This window comes from Amphiprion ocellaris, chromosome 15 (genome assembly GCF_022539595.1).
Source record: "Amphiprion ocellaris isolate individual 3 ecotype Okinawa chromosome 15, ASM2253959v1, whole genome shotgun sequence".
NCBI classification, from domain to species: domain Eukaryota; kingdom Metazoa; phylum Chordata; class Actinopteri; family Pomacentridae; genus Amphiprion; species Amphiprion ocellaris.
The window spans coordinates 30,460,574-30,484,368 of NC_072780.1; the positions used below are offsets into that span (position 1 = coordinate 30,460,574).

Here is a 23,795-nt window from a genome sequence, read left to right on the forward strand (position 1 = left end):
GCAGTTCAGGACAGTGGCTACTTTTAGTCGTCTAATATATACAACATAATTTGCATTAGTTTGAACAAACATAAAAACTTCCCCTATAATATGTAAAAATGTCAGAGCAGGACTTCTGAGGGAAGTCGCACCCTCCAACATCAATGATTTTCAAGATTATTGTCTTGCTAATGTTATATTTCTGATAAATTTAGTAAACTGTCATCTAATACAGTAACATAAAAGTTAACCAGCAGTAAGAATGTATTATTAACTGACTAAAAAGCTAACTTAAGCTAATAATATTTGGCTATATTTGATTGCTGTAGCACTAGCTGACTTTATGTAAAGCCAATAATGTTGTGCTATAATAACTGGATGTAGCTCAAGCTAGCTAGCTTGAATTCTTTGGGACTGTCGGCTAAAATGCCTGCATATATGACATTTTTATTTCATGAATTTGAATATTATATATATTATAACTTGCTAGGCAAGCTTTAATGCAATAAATAAACTGTTTAAAAATGAAAATTAAAAATAACTTGTAGTTTAAGTCAGAACAATGTCAAAAATTTTGCATATAGTTAAAATTGTTAAAAAAAAATTACATTTATATTGCTAGAAGTGACTGACGAGGAGATTACACTTCCGAGTCATCTTTATAATAGATAGATAGATAGATAGATAGATAGATAGATAGATAGATAGATAGATAGATAGATAGATAGATAGATAGATAGACAAAGGGCACATAAACAAAAACATGGAAGTCTAGATGAGTCGTAATAAAGCAATCAAGGTGCAACAATATTTGTCTTCTGTATTTTATGAAAGTACAATAAAGGGTAATAAATTGGAGAAATGCAGAGTGAATATTTCAGCTTAAAGGACAGCTCAACAATCAAACAAGACAATACAAGTTATTGTAGGATTTGTCCTTCAAACATTATAGTCTTATAGCTTTCCATGAACATAACAGACAACAGACAGGAATGTGGATAAAGCAGAGTGCAGTCAAAACCCTCCTCATTCTAATGTTTGTCTCGTTATTTTATTTATTTTATTATTTATTAATCTTTTACTATTTTCTACATTTTACAACAATCATGAAGACAGTTATCAAAGCGAACAGTGGCTCATTTCAGGAATCTAAAAGATACATAACATAATTTTCTTTGCACTTTTTTGTACTTACTAGATTTCTGTTATTCTATAACTTTGATGTCTGCAGTTTTGTTCTACATTGTAGAAAATTCTTAAAAGATTTCTTTTTTAAAAAAATTATTTTTCTATCTAGAGACAGATGTAGACTACTCTGTATAGCTGCAACAGCATAACGGTCTATGATCCTTCGTCAGACAGTTACCCCCGCCCCCTCTGAGGCTGCAGACCAATCAACGAGACGATTCCTCCGTATCCGGTTCAGCGGGCCAATCAGTGGCCCCCGATGGAACTGGGCGTGTCTTTCTGTGCCGGAGAAAGAAAGACGTTTTGGGCTTAGCCGTTGGTCGCCATTTTAAGAACCTGCAGAAACCGGAGGCAGGCGGTTGTTACGCAGCAAACCTTGTACGTTTTCGGTATTTTAAAAACAGCTTTCGTCGATTTAAGGACCAATGTCTCGATTCAACTATAATCGCGGCGGTCTTGGGATGAACCATTTCCAGCCACGCCGAGGCGCTGGGCCCGGCGGTCCCATGCGGGCTGGGCTAATAGGAAACCCAAATTTCAGGAACCATCCTTTCCAGAATCAGAACCAAAATCGGAGGCCACCCAACAACAACTTCAACAAACCGCAGCAGACGACTCCCCAGAAGCCACAACAGAATCAGTCGATGCCAATCATTCCTCCGCCGAGTCCTGGCCCCGCTCTCACCATGAAAGGCCCGATGCAGCAACAGCAGCAAAAACCGGCCCCGCAACAGTCGGAGCAGCCGAAGCCGACCACCCCTGCCCCTCAGAACAAGATCCAGTCACCGCCACCTAAACCTAACATGGCCTCCCCTCAGCCTAACCAGGCCAACAAGAACCAGAACCCGCAGCTGAAGTCGCCGGTAGGAAATGCTAACGGACAGAAGCAGCCTCCGCACCCAAGCCCGAAACAAGGACCACAGCAAGGCCAGAAGGGAGGACCGCAACAAGGCCAGAAGCCTGGGCCGCAACAGGGCCAGAAGCCGGGCCCGCAGCAGGGCCAGAAGCCGGGCCCGCAACTAGGCCAGAAGCCGGGTCAACAGCAAGGCCCCAAGGGACCTCAACAGCAAGGCCCCAAAGGACCTCAACAACAAGGCCCGAAGGGAGGCCACCAGGGCCAGAGGGCTGGTCCTCAGCAAGGCCAGAGGACCGGACCACATCAGGGACAGAGGACCGGACCACATCAGGGACAGAGGACAGGGCCACCGGCGATGAAGTTCAAACAAGAACCAGCAAACAACGAAGCAGCAGAGCCAGAAGAGGGTGAAGCAAAGGTATGTTTATTTTTGTACTTTATTTTCCTGTAATACATTGTCTGCCATGAATGGCGTCGACTGTTCTAGTAGCTAACGTTAGCCTAGTCAATATGGCTAATAGTGTGCTCGATGCATAGCACTCCACGGTCCGAGCGGGCGGAGTCGTCCTGCCGGTACGTCCATTACTGTTACTGCAGTTTACACCGGCTGTAGCGGTGAATAAAACCATGCACCCATTAGTGAAGTTTGTTTAGCGAGCAGCCATTTTGTCCAAAAAGATGAATATTGTTACTTTTACGCAAATAAGTTGTTTTCTTTGTCAGGTTTGTTTTACTGTGATTTCGGTCTGTTAACCTGAACCTTTCTGAGTGCTCTATTCTGCCAGAATTTAACTCGAGCAAATGTAGGTCATGTTTACGTCGCCTGTGGCACACAAAGCCGGTGGGGGATGGGTCATTTAAACTGGGATGTGAAAGAACACTGGTGTTGTCATTATAAACACTATTTACCAGATTTTGTGTTTGAACATAGCACAGATTTTATGCATTTCTGCACTAGGGCCGAGCAGTCAATTGAAATATTACCGAAATCGCAATATAGCCGAATGTGATGGCAAAATGGTTTGTCTAGCATGGCTGATCAATGTAAAATGAGTCAGAACATACCACTGTAAATACAATGAAGTGATCATTATCATTGTTATATTTGTCAAATGGAAAGGAGAGGTGGAATTCAAAATGGCTCGCGTTGCTGCCTGTTAAAACTAATATTGTGTACCCCATGTAAGTTGAGGTGTTGTTTGTCCAGTTGTATGAAGATCAAGAGTTGTGACTTACCCCAGACTCTTTCATCCTACAGGCATTTAAGGCAACACTGTCAATGCTGCTGAAGCCTGGTGAGAAGACATACACACAGAGATGCCGTTTGTTTGTTGGTAACCTGCCGAACGACATCACTGAGGAAGATTTCAGGAAGATATTCGCAAAATATGGAGAGCCCAGTGAAGTCTTCATCAACAAGGGCAAAGGCTTTGGTTTCATCCGACTGGTAAGACTTTCAAAACATGTATGTCTGCAGTACTTGAAATAAACTTTTGATACAAAGTTTTACTTTAACTTTATATGATACTAAGATGCAGACTGAATTCATTATTTAATGGTAACGTTAATTTCCCTGCAGGAATCCAGAGCACTCGCAGAGATAGCAAAAGCAGAGCTGGATGACACGCCAATGAAAGGCAGACCTTTGCGTGTTAGATTTGCATCACACTCTGCAGCACTCTCTGTGAAGAATCTATCGCCTTTTGTCTCCAATGAGCTCTTAGAAGAAGCTTTCTCACAGTTTGGAATGGTTGAGAGGGCCGTCGTCGTCGTCGATGATCGTGGGCGCTCCACAGGCAGGGGTATTGTCGAGTTTGCATCCAGACCTGCTGCCAGAAAGGCTCTGGAAAGGTGCAATGAGGGTGTCTTCCTGCTCACCACGTAAGTTACTTTATTTCATTGTATACAAACATATGTGTGAAAGATGCTTGAATTGTTTGTCTTATTGCTTTGTTATGCTGTTTTCAGGTCACCTCGCCCTGTTGTTGTGGAGCCTCTGGAACAGTATGACAATGAAGACGGCCTTCCAGAGAAACTGGCACAGAAGAATCCAAGATATCAAGTGTAAGCATGTCACTTTATGTCATGTTCATTCTGTATATTAGCCCTTGTTGAGTTTAACAGAACCGTTGAAAATTTGAGCTAAGTCAAGCAGTGTTTGTGTCTGCATCTTTACTATGCAAATGATTTTCTTCAGCTCATTGTTTTGTGGGTAGCAGATGGTGTGTTAGAGAAAGTGGGGGTAGCTTGAGGAATTGTAGCTGTTAAAAATCAATTTTTGTGTGGATTGGCATTCTAGTATCAAACATTTAGCATTTGTGGATTCATCATTTTCTTAATTTGTTGTGAAATAGCTGTAGTATTTTTAACACCACACATATATGATGCAGACGCATTCATGTCAACCTAACAAGCTCTCTAATGTGTTGATTGTGTCTACAGAGAACGTGAGGAGCCTCCTCGTTTTGCTCGTCCTGGAACTTTTGAATTTGAGTACTCCAAGCGCTGGAAGTCCCTGGATGAAATGGAGAAGCAGCAGAGGCAGCAGGTGGAGAAGAACATGCGTGAAGCCCGTGAAAAGCTGGAGAGTGAGATGGAGGACGCCTACCACGAGCACCAGGCCAATCTGCTGCGGCAAGGCATGTTTAGAGATGAACCAGCTGCAACTATTATTAATACTTTTGGCTATTTATCAAGAGCAAATATGTGACACTCGTGAAAAATGAGGTACCTAAATGTTCAAATGTGACAATTAAATGTGTCTGTTTGATGTTTTCTTGCAGATCTGCTGAGGCGACAGGAGGAACTGAGGCGCATGGAGGAGATGCACAGTCAGGAGATGCAGAAGAGGAAGGAGATGCAGCTCAGGTATTTAATTTACATTAATTGACAATATGCTATGTTACTGCTATGTCTCTAAATTTACAGCATTGCTAGTGTTTTTTCTAAGTAATAGTTTAATTAAGTATAAATAAAAGTATCTCTTTTCATATTGAGACCTAAGCTTGAATCATGTGTGGCTGAATGTTTTCTGTATCTATATAGACAAGAGGAAGAGCGACGGAGACGAGAGGAGGAGTTGCTTCGGAAGAGGGAGATAGAAGAACAGATGCGCCGCCAGCGTGAGGAGAACTACAGGATGGGCAACTTCATAGATGTGAGTTAAAATCAACATTTGGATCCAACAACATGCATGTAATAAAGGGACATGCTCAGTCAATATTTGCCTGGTTTAGTTTGACCGTTTCTTGTTTTTGGTTACAGAGGGAAAGGGAGCTGAGGATGCATTCCAGTGGTGCTTTGGGCATGAGTGGTAAGTTGACTATTTTTCTTGATTTCAATTCTAAAGAGATCTAAGACTCTGTGATAAATAAATGAATTCCATTGTGCCTCTTAGTGTACGACAAAACTAATTCAACATCACTACAAAATACAACCACTAAAAACACCATTAAGTTGAATTCCATCCTGTAAATAGTTGAAACAAAGGCAAACACTATGGAAGTCCAACTAATTGCAGCACTGTAACTTAAGTCTGCATTAGTTGTAGGTAGATGGACCTAAGACATAGGAAAAGTAGTAAGTACGTAGAAAATCTAGCAGTGGGTATTTTTTTTAAGTGTTAGCAACTGTCATGAGCTGAGGCATGGTGTTTCTAGGTTGCCTTTGTGTTCCATTCTTATGAATATAATTTTTATTGAACCTCGTGAGTTAATGTTCAGTAAATCATGTACATTTCATTCTTTTCATTTTTTTCCAAAAGGACAATTTCACTGTGACTTCATAATGTTGTTCAGAAATACTTTTCTGACCATTAATCAGTGGCATAACTTAGGAACGGTAGAGATTGCAGCCATATTCCACATTTGGTCAAATACTGAATTGGTGATAATGGTCTTAGATGACCCCGATCGAGTCCTTTCAAGGTCTTTAGTGTATATTTATCAGTGTTTCCTCTACATTCATTCAGGAGTGGTGGGCCGCCAGTCCTAAATCCCAGCTGTCGGTCCTTCAAATTTCTTTTTTTTTTATTGACGCAAATACACCACTGCCGCATGTCTCCACCTTCACAGCAGTCTTGCACTGTGTCGAATATTTGCGAGTACCAAAGTAAACTACAGATAATTATCTTTCTCATTATCTACTCTTAGATACGTCAGGTTAATACGACCTTAATTACTAGTGAGAGCGCGGCCTTGAAAGTGACCTCACGTCAAGCACCCAGGTACCAGGTCAGAGAGTCAGAGGAGTGTCGTCTTGGAAAATAGGGCAGCCGGAGAAAAGTTCCTAGCTAAAGTTAACTCATAATATATTTTACAACTTAAACAGACATTCACAAAATATTTATAGCCAGCTAACGTTATGTAACACATCAGTAGCTTAAGTTAATTGGGCCTGGTGCCAACTCAGTGTCGCCAACGCGAGTAAGCTAATTGATAGCATTAAATTAATATCTATACACCATGATGTAACTGCTGACTGCATTTTGAGGTGAGCTTGTTCAAATATATATTTATTTTAATTTTTACATTCGGCCTTTGAAAAGCTATTTTCAACTGGCCATTCAATAAATAGGTTGTGCAAATAAAATCTGCAGTCAAATGTCATTTGTTTACGCTGCCACGGCTCCCGGAGAGCCTGCCGCCGCTGCTGAAAAAAATCTGAGACGAAACACTGTATATTAAATCAGTTTGGACAGACATGGGTGCAAACTGCATATTCACTGCTTCCCAAACGGATGTTGATAATAGTGGTTTACCAGATAATGTGATTCAGCTTGAGATGATACAGTCTATTTCTAAATGTAGTAAAACCAATTCTATTGAATCAGCTTTGCTATCAACACACTGCAGTGGCGATTTGCCTGATGTGTTTATTTCAAATGCAGTATGTGTGCTTGACTTGTCATCCTGTGTCTGTTAGATTTGCCCTTTGGTGGATCTGGCCAGAAGTTCCCCATGAGTGGACTGGGCTTTGAGGGTCAGCAGGGAATGGGACCATCTTCAGGAGGCTTGTTGGGCAACGAAATGGTAACGTATCCCACTTCTGGGAAGATCAGTAGTTAATGTAGTTTTGTGTTGGGCTTTTCCTTTCGGTCTGAAAAACTCCCGGCTGATTGTAGATATGAAGGCCAGCTGGCCAAGCAGGATGGGAAGATAAGAGCGATTTGTGTTCCCAGCTGTCTTCTGGCGGCTTGTTGGTTGTTGAATGTGACAGATATGCCACTTAACTGGTAGGATTTCTTTCAATAGCAGGCAAAGCCCCCTCAGTTACGTTTAGCTAAGATTTACTGATTTCCAGATACAAAACCATCAACCTGCACTAAATCATCAGAAATCACTTTGCAATGCGTTTCTGACAGCTGCACACCTCAGTGGCTCTGCTCACTCTGATCATGCTGTTTGCGTAGTGGACTGCTATTGCAAGCCCTGTCTCTTGTGAGCTGGACAGGCACTTTTTCTTGACTGAAGGCAGAATGGCATGTACCAGTGTTTTTCTATTTAACAGCCAGTGATGCTCCTTTGTAGTTGTAAATCACTTTTTATATACTGTGCCAGTACTTTCATCCATCATCTGTTTATGAGAAGAAGTGAAGTTGTATATGAAGAGTCTACAAGTATTTTTGGTGGAAGTGTGGAATCTGGTGGAAGCTCCTTGTATGCCATGACCCAGTTAGAGACCTGAAGTAGGAGTGTACGTCGTCTTCTGGACCAGCAAACTTTACCTTCTCATAAATAACTTTTTTTGAAACTGTGCAATTACAATGCATTTAGTGCAGGATGATGGTATAAAGCAGTAAATTTGAACAAAATTGTACATTACAAATGGATTAATTGGTGGGGGCAGGCATAGCATTCCTATTTTGTGTATAGGACGATTCAGGTGAATGCTGAACCAAGCTGAAGGTCAGTGCCTCTGGCAGAATTGTAGTACCGATGCCAGGTTTGTTTCTGGATTATTATTGATGAGCAGCTAAATGTGTGATAGCATCACAAATCCTGATAGACAAGTGTCTTTCAGCGTATTAAATTAAGCTTGAATTTGAGAAATGGTACACTATACATTTTCCACTTAGTCTGCATATTCTAGTAGCAGCTTAGCTAATTCTTTAGTCTTCCTTTGATCTGAATACACCATTTGCCAGACAAAGGAATTTTAGAAAGACAGTTAGAAATAGTTTTACGTTTTAAGCTTTAGAGCCTGACTGGCTGGTTGGCCAATAATGACCTGTAACAGATATGTCAGTATGTATATGTATCGCATGTATATATTGTCCGATATGTAGTGAATGCTCTTTATACTGAACATAATGTAGAAAAGATGCTTGGGGTAACTTTGAAATAGTGTCATCACATAGTTTGTCTGGTAGAGTGACTCCAACTCCTTTGCTGACAATATTTTCAGCACAGTCTGCAGCACATGTGGCAGAGTCAGCTCACAGCTGAATGGACAGTGGTGCTGAGTAAACGGATGTCTTCACGTTACATTGCTAACTAGTTTGTAAAATGTGTTTGGAAGTTAATAAACAATGACTATATAAGCAGTAGCGCTGTCAAGTTACAAAGGACATTTTACTCCCTAAAATATCCATTGTAGTATTGGCCAGGCTCTATTAGGCTTGTTGGCAACATTCATATTGGTGGTGCAACAGTTTGATGATCTGAAGTGTGATTCTTCAGTAGTATTTTTTTTTTTTTTTTAAACTAAATCTGAAGCTCAGTGACTCGTGATTGTTTAGTGGCTGAGCATTATGTTAAGTACACACCCAAGATATATTCCTAGTCTATATTTTTACTACTTTTTCTTCTTGCTTTTGTTGTTCCATTGTTGCCAGGCTTGTATATCAAAGCATTTGTTTCTGACTTTGAGACAGTGACTGTCCCACAGTTCAAGTTTCGTAAACATATCTGAATTAGCATTTTAAGTGCATATTGAAAAACAAACTGCTTTCTTTTTTGAAAAATGGTTGAATTGACTGTCTTGTGCAATTATTACATTTTCTCTACCCGAAGTTATCTGTTAAGTGCCAATATTCTCCACATGTATTACTACTACAGTCCCTGAACTTCTTCAGTTCTGATTACTTTTGGGATAAGTAGTTTTCCCATTTTATTAATGCAATGCCATAAGATGCTTTGTGGTATCTTATACACCATTGTTTCTATTTAGGAAACTTTGGAAATACCTTATTTCACTCACTTCAGTTATGGTTGCATTTGATTTAAAAAAAAAAATTTCTAAGGAAATATGAATTCTGGCTACAACTAATGGTCACTTTATTACCTGATAGTATTTAATAGTAAATACCTCCATCCAGAGGTGTGAACATGTATCTGCTGGCATATTTAATGATTATCAACAAGGTAATACAGTCAGCATTTAATAATGCTTGACCTGATAAGCAGTAAGGCCTGCAAGCTGATCTTGGCATGCACTGGCGAAGAGCTCATAGTAGGTAGCCACTGACTAACGAAAGCATTACCCTCTCTTCCTTTTCCGTATGTAACCTGTGGCACCTGTGGACCTTCATATTGGAACGAACCGTTTCTTCGGATGTGTCTCCTGCTGGTTGTTTTGTAAATCTGCTCATAATATGAAACAAACCACCTCTATTGCCTTACCTTTTTACACACCTCCATATGGACATGAACTGTGTGGTTGCGCACTGATCCCATCCGTACCATTTTCCCCACCCTCCTATCTGCCTCCATGGCACATTGACCCCTCACAGCGTGGTGAGCGCTTCACCCAGGGCGGTCCTAGGGGGATGGGTCCTGGTAACGCCGGGTACGGCAGGGTCCGTGAGGAGTTTGATGGCCCTGCTAAGAAAGCCCGTTTCTAAATGCTGCTCTGTGATACTTCCAGCCGCACTATTTGTATAGATTCTCCAAAACGAACATGTTGAGTCGCATTTCTTGTATTTAAGTTTCAAATGTTGCAGCATTTTAGCCAGACAATTTACTCATTTTATGACAGTCAATATTTTCAATTTTTTATTTTGTATTGTCTCTAGTGTGGAAAGAGGTCACCCTTGTGTGATCCAGTAGTTCTTTCAGACCATGTATAATTTTCTTTTCTAGTTGTATTATGCTCTGTGAGTCGTCGTGAAGTGATAACTGTAACATTTTTCTCAACTACCTATGGCTGTGTTTTGTGCCATACATTTGGAGTCAAAGCATGTATTATAATAAAGAGACATTGGTTCTATCCGGACAACCCTTTTAACGTTTATTCCTAAAGTTGAATCATGCGGTATGATTAAAAAGCAAATCCCAACAATGGGTGAAATAAGATAGATACAGCTGCCAAAATAGGCCTTAAAGAGTCTATGTGCTATCTCTGCCACAGTCCTGGCCTTTTAATTAGACGTGTACAACAAAATTTCAAAAAATGTGGAGTGTCTGATAGAATTATTGAAAATACCTCTCTCTGTCTTTTGCTTCTTTATTTTTCTCCCCGCAAATTCAGTTGACTGACAGGTCACTATTCTAAATAAATATACTATGTGGAGTTTTTGACAATGGTAATTAAACATGGATGTGAAAACACTGGATGATTTAAAGCCTAATGATTGTACGGTGCAAGAAACGCAGTGATTTCTATTACACAACTTCAAATCACTGTTCAGACAGAACAAAGATCTCGTTTTTTGAGACTAAAACTTGTCATTGTTTTTCATATTTATGTGGCCGCATCGGCTTTTTCTGCCATGCTTCAGGACAGCAGAAATACTACACATAGAACCTTTAAGACCGCCTGTGGTTTAGTTTGACGCTGACAAACATTCTGCTCACATCACTGTCTGTCAGACATCGTCCACAGAAGTGTGTGCTTGCATGCTTCCAAGTTGGGGTTACTGACTACGTTTACATGCAGCTCAATATGTATTTGAATGGTTCTGAGCAGCATTCAGTCGTTTTTTAAAAACCGGTGCATTCTAAAACTGCGCTTCCAGTTTGTGTCGCCACTTTTACAGCTTTACCGTAGTTGTACTGATCCATGTATTATGCTTCTAATAACCCGATACTTTCTCCTTGTGTTTTCTTATATGTATATTAGTTCTGTAGATGGCCCACCGTTCACATGTACATTTTTCCATCAGCAGTTTGCATTCACCAGCTCAACTGCCAATATGGCAACATGTTGCTGCTGTTATCATATGTTTATAATTAATTTTGACCAATAAGATCTGCACAAGTGTACTCAGTGCATTGTTGCTACAGCCCTAATGAATATAATGATGCTTTTAGCCCCACTTTTGCTTCTGGTAATGAAATAATTTTATTAGACAGCCTATGGGTGAATGTTTGTGTCTGTGCTGACCTTTTAGTGACAAATCTAATAGAAATTGTAGTTAAGTAGTTATATGGCTGATAGCTTTATTCTCTTAAGTGGGATATCATTAACGGCTATTGACAGCTGTTTACTGTCTCAGTGGAACAGACAGACCTGCATGTAAACGTAGTCACTTTCAGTGATGTACTTATTTTAGGTGCAACAAAGATCTACAAAGGTTGTTTGCATAAGTAACTCTATAGTAAAGCAACTGACATAAAATCTTACCTGATTTGAGTGTCAGTACAGTAGTTTCACTATTTGTTGGAATGAGTAGATCTGCCTGTCTATGACTGGTAAAGGGCACATTTAGAATTATGTAAACAAGTGTTGTGGGTGTCTTGAAAGCATGATATCCAACAGAATCATAAATGCATCAAGCATAAATGTGTCAAATTTGCTCTGTCTGATGAAGACATCAAGCCTTTTTGATTACGAAAAAGCAAAAAAACTAGCAATGAGTGACATCTTTAACAGAAGTCTGACTAATTCTGGTCATGTGTCGAGTTTATCTACATGCCACTAGTTTAATGTTTGAGTTGGCAATCACTCAGTATTTAATGTAGGAAGTGGAAACAAGTCGTGAACTTGCACAAGTAGTACTTCATTGTCATGGTACTTGCAAGAACAAAAGAACTCCAAAGACTCAACTTGTCAAGGCATAGGATGCCCTGGTTTTCAGAATTATAAGCCAGTAAAGCTGCAAGAATTAGGTTGTACTGCAGCGAGATTCAGACGAATTCTTAGTGCCTGATGGCATGAAGTCCATCAGCATCCTTTCTAGTAAGCTGATGGTAGACTAGTATCTGTGTCTTGCAACCATGTGTTTTATTATATTTAACTGGGTTGAAGTGCTTTTATTTTCTCCAGAATTGCTTTAGCTTTGCTTTGAGGGGGTAATCTTTTCCAGACGCACCATCTCACCTGGTTTTATGTTATGTGGATTACATACAGCAGTGCCCATTGACTACAATCTTTTTTTTTAGCTTTTCAGCAGACACAGCCTCCTTAACCTCATTGTAGCAGTATTATAAGAACGCAAACAATATCAAAATCCATTTAATAATCGGGTAACTTCTTAAGCGCAGACATAGCAACTGCTCTCTGGAGAGATATTTCTGGAAGACGAAAACAATTGGATAGTAATAGTTGGTATTATTTACCTTGGGTTATTGAAATTACATGATTTAATTTGGCACATTGATGAATTATGAGACCTATCACTTGTGCAACTATGATTGGATATTAATGTACAACAGATGGTTTCAAACCCTTTCTGTTAACATCCCATTACTACTTGAGTTCACATTTTTTATTCTCCTGCCCACTCTGGTATCACCAGTACCTGGTTAGAAGTACATTTAATGGACACCACCATCCATTCACAACTTGCCTCTGCAACCTTCTATCAGAGTTGTGTGGAAACAGGGGACAGCTTGAAAAGTGAGTGTAAGTAATGTTGTAATGATTCTTACTTAATATAGCATGAGTTTCACTCTGACTTTCTGTGGACTATTGAAGGTGTATACTTTATGAAACTGTATGGCAGTATGACTTTTGATACTTCTCCTTTTTTTAATAATGCTTGAATCTGATTATCACCCTAATGGTTTTTCCACACAGTTTAAACATTAAGTAACTCTGGAGTCACTTGCTTTTATGCTCTTTTGTCAACAGTAAAGGTCTATCGAATGGCTGACTTTATACAGCAGTCAAATCTCTAACCGGATGACCACAGTGCATCCCATTGTAGGACTTTTTATTTGTCATTTAGCCAAGGTTTGCCAAAACAATTGAGTAATGAAGACTTTCATAGACTTTAAAATCAGCTGTAGTGTACCTATTAATGTATCCTGCATAGTAACTAAACATATCAGCATAAGATTGGGAATCTTTTTGCTTAGTTATAAGAAAGCATTCATCATGCAGTATCCGACAACGCGCCAGAAAAGGCTGCAAAAAGAGGACTGCAATGCTTGGCTGTGTTTGGTATTAGAATTGGATGTCATGGAGTGTTCATCTCAAATGTTACGTGTGTTTGTGTTATGTACATTTTTTCTTTAACAGGTATGACCAGCTTTAAAGATTTTGGACTGTGGAGGAAGTTGTGGCTGTGTAGTGTGAACTCAGGAATGCTTTAGCTAAGAAACCCAAACACTGGACTTTCGGAGATTATCTTAGTGAGATTCACAACATCATAAATGCAAAATTAAACAAGGATGGACAGTAGTTTGTAAGTACATGTAGTGTGGATAAACGTTAGGCTTTGGTTCCAATCCAGCCCTGTGGCATTCCTCTTGCATTAACATTTTGGAACTACACAGGTAAATACCAACTTTTTCATAAATATCAAGAACATGGCTAACTTTGAAAGTTGTACCTCAGAACATTTTTATGTAAGTTGGTGCTCTTCTAACATTTACATTATAAATACTTTTCTGCAAATAGTATCTCTGTCCAGAAATTGTGAATAACACAACAATATTAACATTTCTGAAAGCGAATGGCATAAGGTTTAATTGATATAGTTCTGTCATTCATGTGACAACTTGTCTGATATCAGTTATTTATGTTGCACATTTAAAACAGATGCTGACCCAAATTGCTTTCCATTACAAATAAAAGATGAAATTGCAGGAATCATTGTACTTTTTTTATTTTTTTCATTTAGCCTTTATTTAACCAGGTCGGTCCCGTTGAGATACAGTGACCTCTTTTTCAAGGGAAGCCTGGCCAAGATAGCAGCCAGAGAAACATTAAAAGTGCAACAATTAAAAACAGACAACACTAACTCACTCAACAAAATAAATAAAATACTTAATTTGAGGAAATCAAAGTCTGTGTGTAGCGCACAATACCAAATTGATTTTAGGTAGTTAAATCAGATTATCTGGAGAGAAATATGCACAAGTAATTTTAATCTGGAACCATTTGTACCCTTTTACACTGTGCTCTTGTTGCTATTATGATTTTTTTAATGACACCCTAAAGCTAGTGGAACATCGTACCAACAGCTTTTATTTGCTCAAGTTCAGCTGTTGGTTATTCCAGATTTTTAAAGATGATTTCTACACTGAGTTGCATGTTTATTTTCGAGGTGAAAATGAAATGAAGTAGCTGATTTAAAGAACTGATAATTATTCTCATGGTTGCTAAACTTGTTTTAAGTAGAAGTCTTTTCTCCCTTGATCAGATTTCATTAAGTAAATTTAGGACAACAGCTTGAACTTTACTGCTCGTTAATCAATAGTTTGTTGAGTGTCGCGGCAGCAATGAACAGATATTTAATGTGCTCAACAGAAAATAACCTCTAGAGGAAATACCCAGTAACCGATGGAAACACCAATACCATAAAAAACAAAGTCGAATTACCGCCAATATTCATGAGATCATACGACACCTAAAATCGGCTAAAAATTAAATGTATATGGAGCTAATAAATATTTGTCCATGTGAAGTTTATTTTAATATATACATATTATGTAATTATAATTAGATTTACATAAATTATTTTGTCTAAGCCATAGATAGACAGGATCTGAACATCCCTCAGAACTTTACTTGACCTAAATGTAAATTTTAAACCTTGTAATGTTATGTCTGTGTGTTGGTGTTGTGTACACTTTGTTTTTCTTTAACAGGTGTTGGACTATGAAAAGGAACTTTCCAATCCAAGACATTCAGAGTCTGTAGCTTTTGTTGGAGCAGTTTTGTAATCAGCTATCACTCTGGAGGACCAGATAGAAGAAAAGCAATCATTTTTGATGGTGGTGGCTCAATATCGGGAACTGCAGCTTGGAAAGCTGGCGGATATTTGGTCATTCACAAGTTCTCAAACCTGAAATAATGTAGCAGACTACACAGTGAAATACAGAGGTTCAGAACAAGGACTCTTACTGCCAACATATTGTGAAATGGAAACCCAACTCTTGACTCCTTAAAGAGATGTTTATAGACAACGTTTGACTAAAGGTGGCACCAAGTACACTTAACAGACTGAGAAGATAGAGTTACAGAGGTGTGAAAGAGAGATCGTCTGTCGTTTACACATTTAAATACCATTATTGAAGCAAAACTGGAAGCTTTGATGTATATTTGTGTAGAAAATGTCTTTGTCAAGGTGTTTAAAGGCACCAAGCAGATGTTAACAAACTTCTAAGTATCTATTTTACTGAGTGACTGAGATGTCCTCTAATGCAAACACATTTATATACTAGACATTCTTAGCCGGGATCGACCGATTATTAGCCAGGCTGATTGGTATTTTTTCAATTTTTTATATCATTTTTTTTATCGATTACTGCAAAATATCTGAAATGCACTATTTTGGCTCTGATGCAGTCGACTGTCTGTTTCTGCATTCGCTCTGCAGTCTAAAGGAAGTGTCCCGTCTACAGCTCTCTGATTGGTGACGTGTCCTGACACAGCCAGTCACTGAAAGCCATACAGCCAACAGATGAGAGCATTAGCATAGCGGAACCGCTCCAGTGAATTAGCAGAGCTGTGTTTCAGAGAAGAGGTAGAAGATGTTGCTGAAGTTTTAATAAAACTCCACCATCTTCCACAAACATGACTAGTTTCTCTGTAACACAGGAAATGCTCCAATAATTCAGTTGTTCATGTTAACAAGTGATGTAACTGGAATTTCTTTGTGCGGCTACTGTGGCTGTCGCTATGGCGTGTGCTATGCCTTGTAGCCTGTGGCTAACACTAAAGTGCTGTAACATGTTTTTAAAATATGATTAACTTGACAGTCTTTGCTGACAGATGGGTCTCTCTAGCAGAGACTGAAGAAGAAGCACAGCTAAATCAGGACACTGTCTTAGGCTACGCTAGTGGCTAACTTAGTAGGCAGCCACAGATTACCCTGACACAGTTTCTGGAAAACATTAAGAAATAGTGGTTTAGATCTGAGCATTAGTGAACAACAAAAATGACAAAACAGTAGATTAAGAAAAGTGAAAATAACAGCAGCTCTAATGGCAGGAGACAACCTGTATTATTAATCCCAGTCAGTTGATCTCATGGTAAACGGGAGAGCATCATAGTGTCATCGCTGAAATGTCATCACTCCTATTTCTGTTGTCCGTGTTCAGTTACAGTAATCCTTATTAATGAAGGATCCCAGTCGTGACTGACAAGTTCCCTGCTGTCACATGCTGTTACTATATAATATTTAATGTATATCTTTTTCAAATATCTGACATCCACGTTTCTTGATTAACAATAATTAACATCGGCCCCGAAAGCATCTTTATCGGTCGATCCCTAGTTGTTAGTTGACGAACAGTTTAGACTGTAAAATAATTACGTTACAGAAGTCTGAACGCACGAGAAGCAAGCTGAAAATTTCCAACGCACTGATTTAGCTTTACGAAGAGAAGCTTTGAAACCGACGTCTTCGTTAGAGATTTATTAGTGCATCAAGCACATCTAACATACTGTAAAGTAATTATACTACTGAGGTTGACAGACATTACAAACACTTTTTCACTTTGCATTACTGCATAAAATTGAAATCAAAGCTTAGACTTTCTCATTTTCAAAAAAAATTTACATCTAGCATTTGTCTAATGATGATGGAAAGGACGCTGCATGAATAATATACTGAGTTTCAGGATGGGATCTCCCTACTGCCTGTTAGGGGTGTAACGGTACGGGTATCTGTTCCAAACTGTTCCTTACGTCACATTCATTGTTTCAGTTATTCGCTCTGTTTCCATGACATGTTTTCGTTTTAAGTGTATTTTTTTCTTCATGTGCATAAAGCAAATAAAAGGAGATAAAAACATTTTTTTAAATAAGCTCTGATGAAATAAGCTTTTGCCATTTTTTAAAAAATATATATATACATTTGTGACATTTAAAGTTTGCTTCAAATTCACTTTACTATTGTATTGCAGCATAGCTGCTGTTTATGTTGGTGCATTCAGTCAGCGATAGTACATTAGCAGGTTTAGCCATGAAAGCTGAGCTGCTACTTTGCCAGCTTTGTCAAAGATGAACTGTGTGCTATTGATATTTATTTAGACTGTATCCAGTCAGGATTTTGTGACTGGCAGCAGTTCAGTTCACAACCTCTACAGTAAGAATTATGGCCAATTAGACTCTTGTGAATATTTTGAATTTTTAGAAAGTAATGGACAAATTTAGATTTATGCATTTCTTTCGTTAACTGAACTTGCGGCTACATTCTGAACCATGAACCTTTTGTACCGTTACACCCCTACTATCTGGACATTTTGACTTTGAACAGCGACCTTCCTCAGGTTTTAACTTTGAACCCACAACCCATAGAAGTTCTCTTTTATAATCCCTGTCTCTAAAGGCAAAAACTACACCAGTAAACCTGACCAACGTCCTATTCACCAGCGTACCTGAGGCAGGAAGTCCCATGCACCTTACTGTTGAAGAGAGGATGGCGTGTTGTGCCCGTGTGGTTGTGCGTGTTTCATGTCTTTGGGTAAATGAGGTGTGTTAGCTGCTGTCAGCCAGCTTGTCAAAGACAGGCTGCCCCAGTCCACAGTAGAGGCTCTTCTCTGCAGTTGGGTTACATTGACGATGAGTAGTTCTGCAGAAGTCAGTGGACAGTAAAGCCTGGACTTGTTTGCACTGCAGCCAGAGGTATGCTTACACAGATCAGCTGAACACGTGAGGTAAGTGTCCCATCCATGTTTATAATACAAGATGCACAGTTGTCCCATAACTTAACTCTTTCTGTCCTCTTCCTCCCTGTCGCTGCTCACAGTGACGTATGCAGGCATCTGGCATCACACTTATAAAGAATGGCATCACAGTGCAGATCTCTGTTCTTGAACCTTTTTGTGTGTGTGGCAGCGCTGTAGCCGTGCGGTCTGTGTGGTTGTAGTACTTTGGCCTCTCTGTACGTATGCATGAAAACAAGTGTGTGTGGACGGCTGAGTCACTGGTTCGACATTAGTGTCCAAAGGCAGATGTGTGCTGCAACAAACTGTTTTCGAGTGTTTCTGTCCTAGCATTGCTTGGGCCGTTAAAGAAAAATTAATAATGAAACTTTTCCTAAAGCAGAAGTCTTGTACATTCGTACAATATATTTCAGTTGTATTTTCTTTGTTTCTTTCCTGAATTCATGTTTATTTTGCCGGAAATGTATTTTGAAGCTGATTAGTTGTGCTAACAGGCAGGTTGTGTGAAGCAATGAACAAAAAAAAATATCACAACATCTGTTTCTTCAGTTTTCCCTTTTTTATGTATCTGACTGTTTTATAGTGATTCTTCTTATCAGAACACGACATGAATTAAATATTTCTGCTTTAGTACATTTTTATTGTATTATTTAATATTTTGACCACACCGGATGTGTATTTGTGATTAGTAGGGCTGGAATCATTCAAAGAAAACGTTGGTCAGCTCACCAGCCAATCAGTTGCTCACTGGGCCAAAAAACCGTCTGACTAGATAAAGTAAACCAGTCACAGTCCACTAAGTGCACTTGACCTGCTAGCTTTGTTAGCTTAAATTAACAGATAATGTTTCTTTGATGCATATGTAATCATTTTGATTTATTTTCTGCTAAAATAAGAACAGCAGAGCAGCGTGCTCCTGCATGTATTCATTTACTTTCTGGATATATATCAACTACTGATTACAGCACAACCACTACTGAGGAGCATAGCAAAGAATTGTTCGCAGCTGTCATTAAATGGTCTGCCGTGTTGGTTGTTGAGCAAACTGATGTTTGCAAAGTTGACTTTTTGGCCATCTGAACATTGACGTATGGATCAAATTGAAGCCAACTCTGAATAAACATCCAGTAAATGTTCAGACAGTTGGACTGAGCAGCCTCCATTAGTTTGGAGCAGTTCAAAGTTATGAAAATGTGGAGACTCAGTCTGTTCCTCCTGATCCTAGAAATAATGGATTAATCTTGGAAGGCTGTTGATGCAGTGCTTCTCATTTTATGAAAGGTACACCAGTGATCGTCTGACCAATGAGAATCCAATCAGATGAGAGCAAATGGACCAACCAGTCACCTGCAGACTGCAGACCTACAGTTTAGTTCATCTCTCAGCTTCATCCTGACCTCTCTCAACATGTCTGGAACTATAAACATGACCTGTGCTGGTACTGGGTTGGGACGTATGCAGTGTTTAAATGAAACATGTCACGTAGTGTTTGGGTGGCTCTGGGTGGGATCGTAGAAAACTTTATAAAAATGCGTTTTACTGCAGTACTCACTGCAGACCTCTGAGCTCCTTTCATTCTTCCAGTATAAACCTCTGTGTGTTTGTGTGGATGCAGTTTGTTGTGAATTTTAGTTTCTTTCTCTCGACAAATACATTTCATTTCAAACAGACAGATATTCTTTTATAGTCTTTGTTCGGCAGATTTCTTCACTATCAGCAGAACCTCTGTCTTTTAAGTGAAGAAAAATCTACTGTGGATTTACCTCCAGTGAATGTATGACCAGACTATTCAGTCTGTAGTTTGACAGAGAAGCCTCGTATGGACAGAAAACAGCTGTAGTTATATTCATACGTACCAAGAACACACAAGACAGGATGTAATCAAAACAGGGTTCAGTCATTTCCTTAAAATGGATGCATCCTGTATTAAATACAGTTCCTACGGGGCTACTTCATGATGTGGAGCTCTTAAGCTGTAATTTCTGTCACCTTTGTATCCAGTCTTGTGATTTACATCAAGTCTTTTTCAACAGAACAAACATCAAACTACTGGTTGTTGACCCGTCCGTGGTTTGTTGCCAGAAGGAGGGACATGTAGTTATGTTGAAAATAATCATTTTCATCAGTGCTCAGCTGAACGTACGAACACATGTAACTGTTCTTCAACCCTCAGTGCTTCAGCTGCTCATGGTACTTTCCTCTTTCTTCTCTCCTCTCAGTACCGCTCAGTTCTCATGTTTTTCACTCTTCGGTTACACGTGATGCCGAGTCATGCCAGTGACCAGCCAGCCATTATGAAGTACACTTCACCTCGACTTTCATGTGTTGCTTGTATGTAGGAGTGGTTTTGTTGCTGTGAAGAGTCGAGGTGCGACCGGAAGTCTATGATTCTCTAAACCTCCGATCAGGAGGAGATGACGCAGAGTTCAGCCTGTGGAGGCTGTCATGTATCTGTCTGCACTGTGATCCATTTTAAAACCAAACCTTCAGTCCCGATTGGCCAAAATCTTTTCTGTAATGTTTGAGTGTGATGCCAGAATGTCCTTTTGAGCCTTATCGGCCTCATCTGAAAGTCTGACTGACTGACACTGAAAATGACCAGACAAGACCCAGTCTGTGTTCGGTTCTGGTGCAGCTCCGTTTGGGGTCGTCCTGCAGTAAAACTCCCGACGTGTCAGCATGAAGTCAAGCTTCACAAGGCTTTGTAACTGAATCCTACTGGATAGCAACAGATCTGAATGTTGTTGTCATGAATTTGTCTCGTTCCCTCTGCAGTCTCTAAATATGAACTTCAGGGTGCTGAGATGTCTTCAGTAACACACAGTTCATTCCACACATTTACACTCCTCACTCTGACACACATGACATTTGTATTGCATGTTCACACTGTAGCATCATAACCTTGATTGTCTTGTAAATATCCAGTCATTGGTCACACAAACACATCACTGCAGTATGCACAAAAGCACAGACTTTTTATCTTGTTCAACATGGAAAATAAGTAGTTAGATTAAGTAAGATGAATCTGCTGACCAGTCCACTGCCAGACTCTCATTGTTTGTCTCTTGCCACAGGAGCCTCGACCAATCGCAGGAGGCTGAGAGTCCACACCAACGAACCAAGGTAAGATCTGCAGTAGTTGGATAAATAACGTGTTTTGATGAACATTTTTTGCTTCAGACACCTTCTAGTGTCACTCCTTCAGTACTTTACCTACATTCATAATTCTCTTACCCTAAGTTGTTGGCAACTCTCTGCCAGATCCCTTGATTCAATCGCCCTTTGTTCTTTGTTCTCTAACCCTCTGTCATTGATTAGCAACTACACGCAAACTAATCACTTCACCTCAGCATTTACATGTAGCTCCCTCCCTGCCCTCTGACCATCATTATAAAATGTTTTACACCACAGATGTTCTGGGTCTGTGTTGGTAAACCCACCATATACCAGAATACTAACACCCCACCACAGCAAACTTTGCATGAGGATTTCTCTAGCCCAGTCCTGAAAATGTGATTTTTAAAATTTTATTTCATTAAACCTTTATTTATACAGGTAATCTCATTGATGCACGAGGTCTCATTCTCAAGAGACCTGTCCTCAAATAACAAATCAACATTGAGTCACTGACAAACACCACTAAAGGACCTGTACTGGACAATATAACACTGAGTTACAGACAGGTTCATGGCAAAACACAGCATAGACATAAAAATGGATGTACCAAGCGCCAAAGAATAAAGTTAAAATGTAAAAACTCGAAGAACAAGAACCAGTCCTAAAAGATGATATTTCCATAGTATTTAAAAGACGTTTGAAGTCCCCCAGGGGATGATCTGGGCTAACGGGGGGCATTTTTATTTTATCAGTATCAACAGGAATTTAAGCACTTTGTTTACTTTCATCGCCACATAGTAAATAAGCGTCATAATGTCTTTCACCTCCAATACTGTTCCAAAGTTTGGGGTCACTTAGAAATGTCTTTATGTTTAAAAGACAATCAGTTTATTTCAATTAAGATAACATTAAATGAATGATAAATCCAGTGTAGACATTGTTAATGTGGTAAATGACTATTGTAGCTGGAAACAGCTGATTTTTAATGGAATATCTCCATAGGGGTACAGAGGAACATTTCCAGCAACCATCACTCCTGTGTTCTAATGCTACATTGTGTTAGCTAATGGTGTTGAAAGGCTCATTGATGATTAGAAAACCCTTGTGCAGTTATGTTAGCACATGAATAAAAGTGTGAGTTTTCATGGAAAACATGAAATTGTCTGGGTGACCCCAAACTTTTGAATCCCAGTTAAAGTTGATATCTGTGTGCCTGCCAGAGGTCATTAAGCCTCAGAAGACCTTGTCATGGTGCCTCTTTACTCGATAAACTCCCACAAAGAAATACCAGCCTTCCCTGGTCCATTATTAAGTAATTAGTAAATATTAAACAGAGAAAACTCCAATTGGTAGCATAACCAGCTCATTCAGCTAGTGTATAATACATTAAGTGTGTAGTATTGTAGTTGTAGTATTATGTGTTGAATTTTTAAAAGCCAGTGTGGAGATGTTTGATGTTGATAAATAACTCATCGGTTTGGTTGCAACCACTTATTATTTTCATTGCCTATTCATCAGTTGATTATTTTCTCAATCAATCAGTCATTTATTTGCCAGAAAATGGTGAACAATGTCCATTAGTGGTTCCCAAACCCTGAGACCATGTCCTCATGTATCTTGTTTTTATAAATATTCAGTTTACTGCCGCAGAAGAGAAAAAAACAGGAAAGAATTAAGTTTTTTTTTCTTAGAAATGACTCCATTTAAATTGAATGTCAAAAAAGTTGTTTATTTGAATCTATTAGTTGACAACTAATAGATTAATTTTGCAGCTGTAATCCATGCTGTAGTTGCAGAAAAAGACATCTTCTAATCAGGTTGTCTTATATTCAAGCCAGTTCAGTCAATTAAAAGATCTTTGTTATTTTCACAACCATATTAATGATTCATCGTTTAGAAATATACAGTCGTCTTCTTGGAAAAGTGAGCTGTTTCATAAATAGGAAGTCTTATAATCTGGCCAGTGCTTTATTAAAAAGGAAATTTATTCATTTTTAATCATGTTGTGTGTCAGTATTTGGGAGTAAAATGTTGCATATGTCGGTCCTGTTTTACTCTCTTATCCATGTGTTTGACCTTCAGTGTAACAAACGAGTTATAACAGTTATTGTTGTTTGTTCCCATTTCACAGATAAAATGAAGACCGGTGTCTGATAAAATGCCAAAACTACGAGTGACTCAGCGACTGTGGAGCCGCCAGGATGACGTTCATGTTAGTTCACCTGCAGGTTATTATTTCTAAAGAATAGAAATAGTTTATTAATCCCAGAAAGAGTAAAATTACCACCACCATAAATACAGATAAATATGCAGTAAGTGAAAAATAAACAATAAGAAAAATATAAAATGTACAGTAAATGCAATATAAACAGTTCTAATTCAGACATTAATTAATATTTCTATGAATAAAGATATTTTATTTGCAGCGTTTCAGTGAAATAGTCTGAACTGAATTCCTGTTTTGTGTTTTCTTCAGGTGCTGCAGTATCAGAGCTGATCCAGCAGAGGGCGAACAGGCTGCTGTCCAGAGGAGGGACGCTCTGTTTCTGACCTTTAATAATAAATGATACAAACCTGAGTTTTGTTGTTTGCATTTATTATGGTGCTGATGGTAACGATCCCCTCTTTATGCAGGAATTTAAACCTGATGAGTC

At 39.0% G+C, this 23,795-nt stretch overlaps 1 protein-coding gene across 4 annotated transcripts; it reads left to right on the forward strand.

Annotated features, from left to right (window-relative positions):
• Positions 1-1,466: 1,466 nt before the first annotated feature.
• Positions 1,467-23,719, forward strand: sfpq (splicing factor proline/glutamine-rich). Of its 4 annotated transcripts, none has more exons than XM_035944909.2 (12): positions 1,467-2,441; positions 3,282-3,470; positions 3,603-3,904; positions 3,992-4,087; positions 4,466-4,662; positions 4,807-4,891; positions 5,069-5,180; positions 5,288-5,336; positions 6,947-7,053; positions 9,756-21,147; positions 23,273-23,369; positions 23,618-23,719. In XM_035944909.2, the coding sequence occupies exons 1-10, from the start codon at positions 1,593-1,595 to the stop codon at positions 9,864-9,866; spliced, it is 2,097 nt and encodes a 698-aa protein (XP_035800802.1). In that variant the 5' UTR covers positions 1,467-1,592; the 3' UTR covers positions 9,867-21,147; positions 23,273-23,369; positions 23,618-23,719. The 4 variants fall into 4 exon arrangements, with proteins under 4 accessions (XP_035800802.1, XP_023118971.1, XP_035800804.1 ...); XM_023263203.3 differs by having other exon boundaries at positions 23,273-23,353; XM_035944911.2 differs by having other exon boundaries at positions 21,099-21,147.
• Positions 23,720-23,795: the final 76 nt, after the last annotated feature.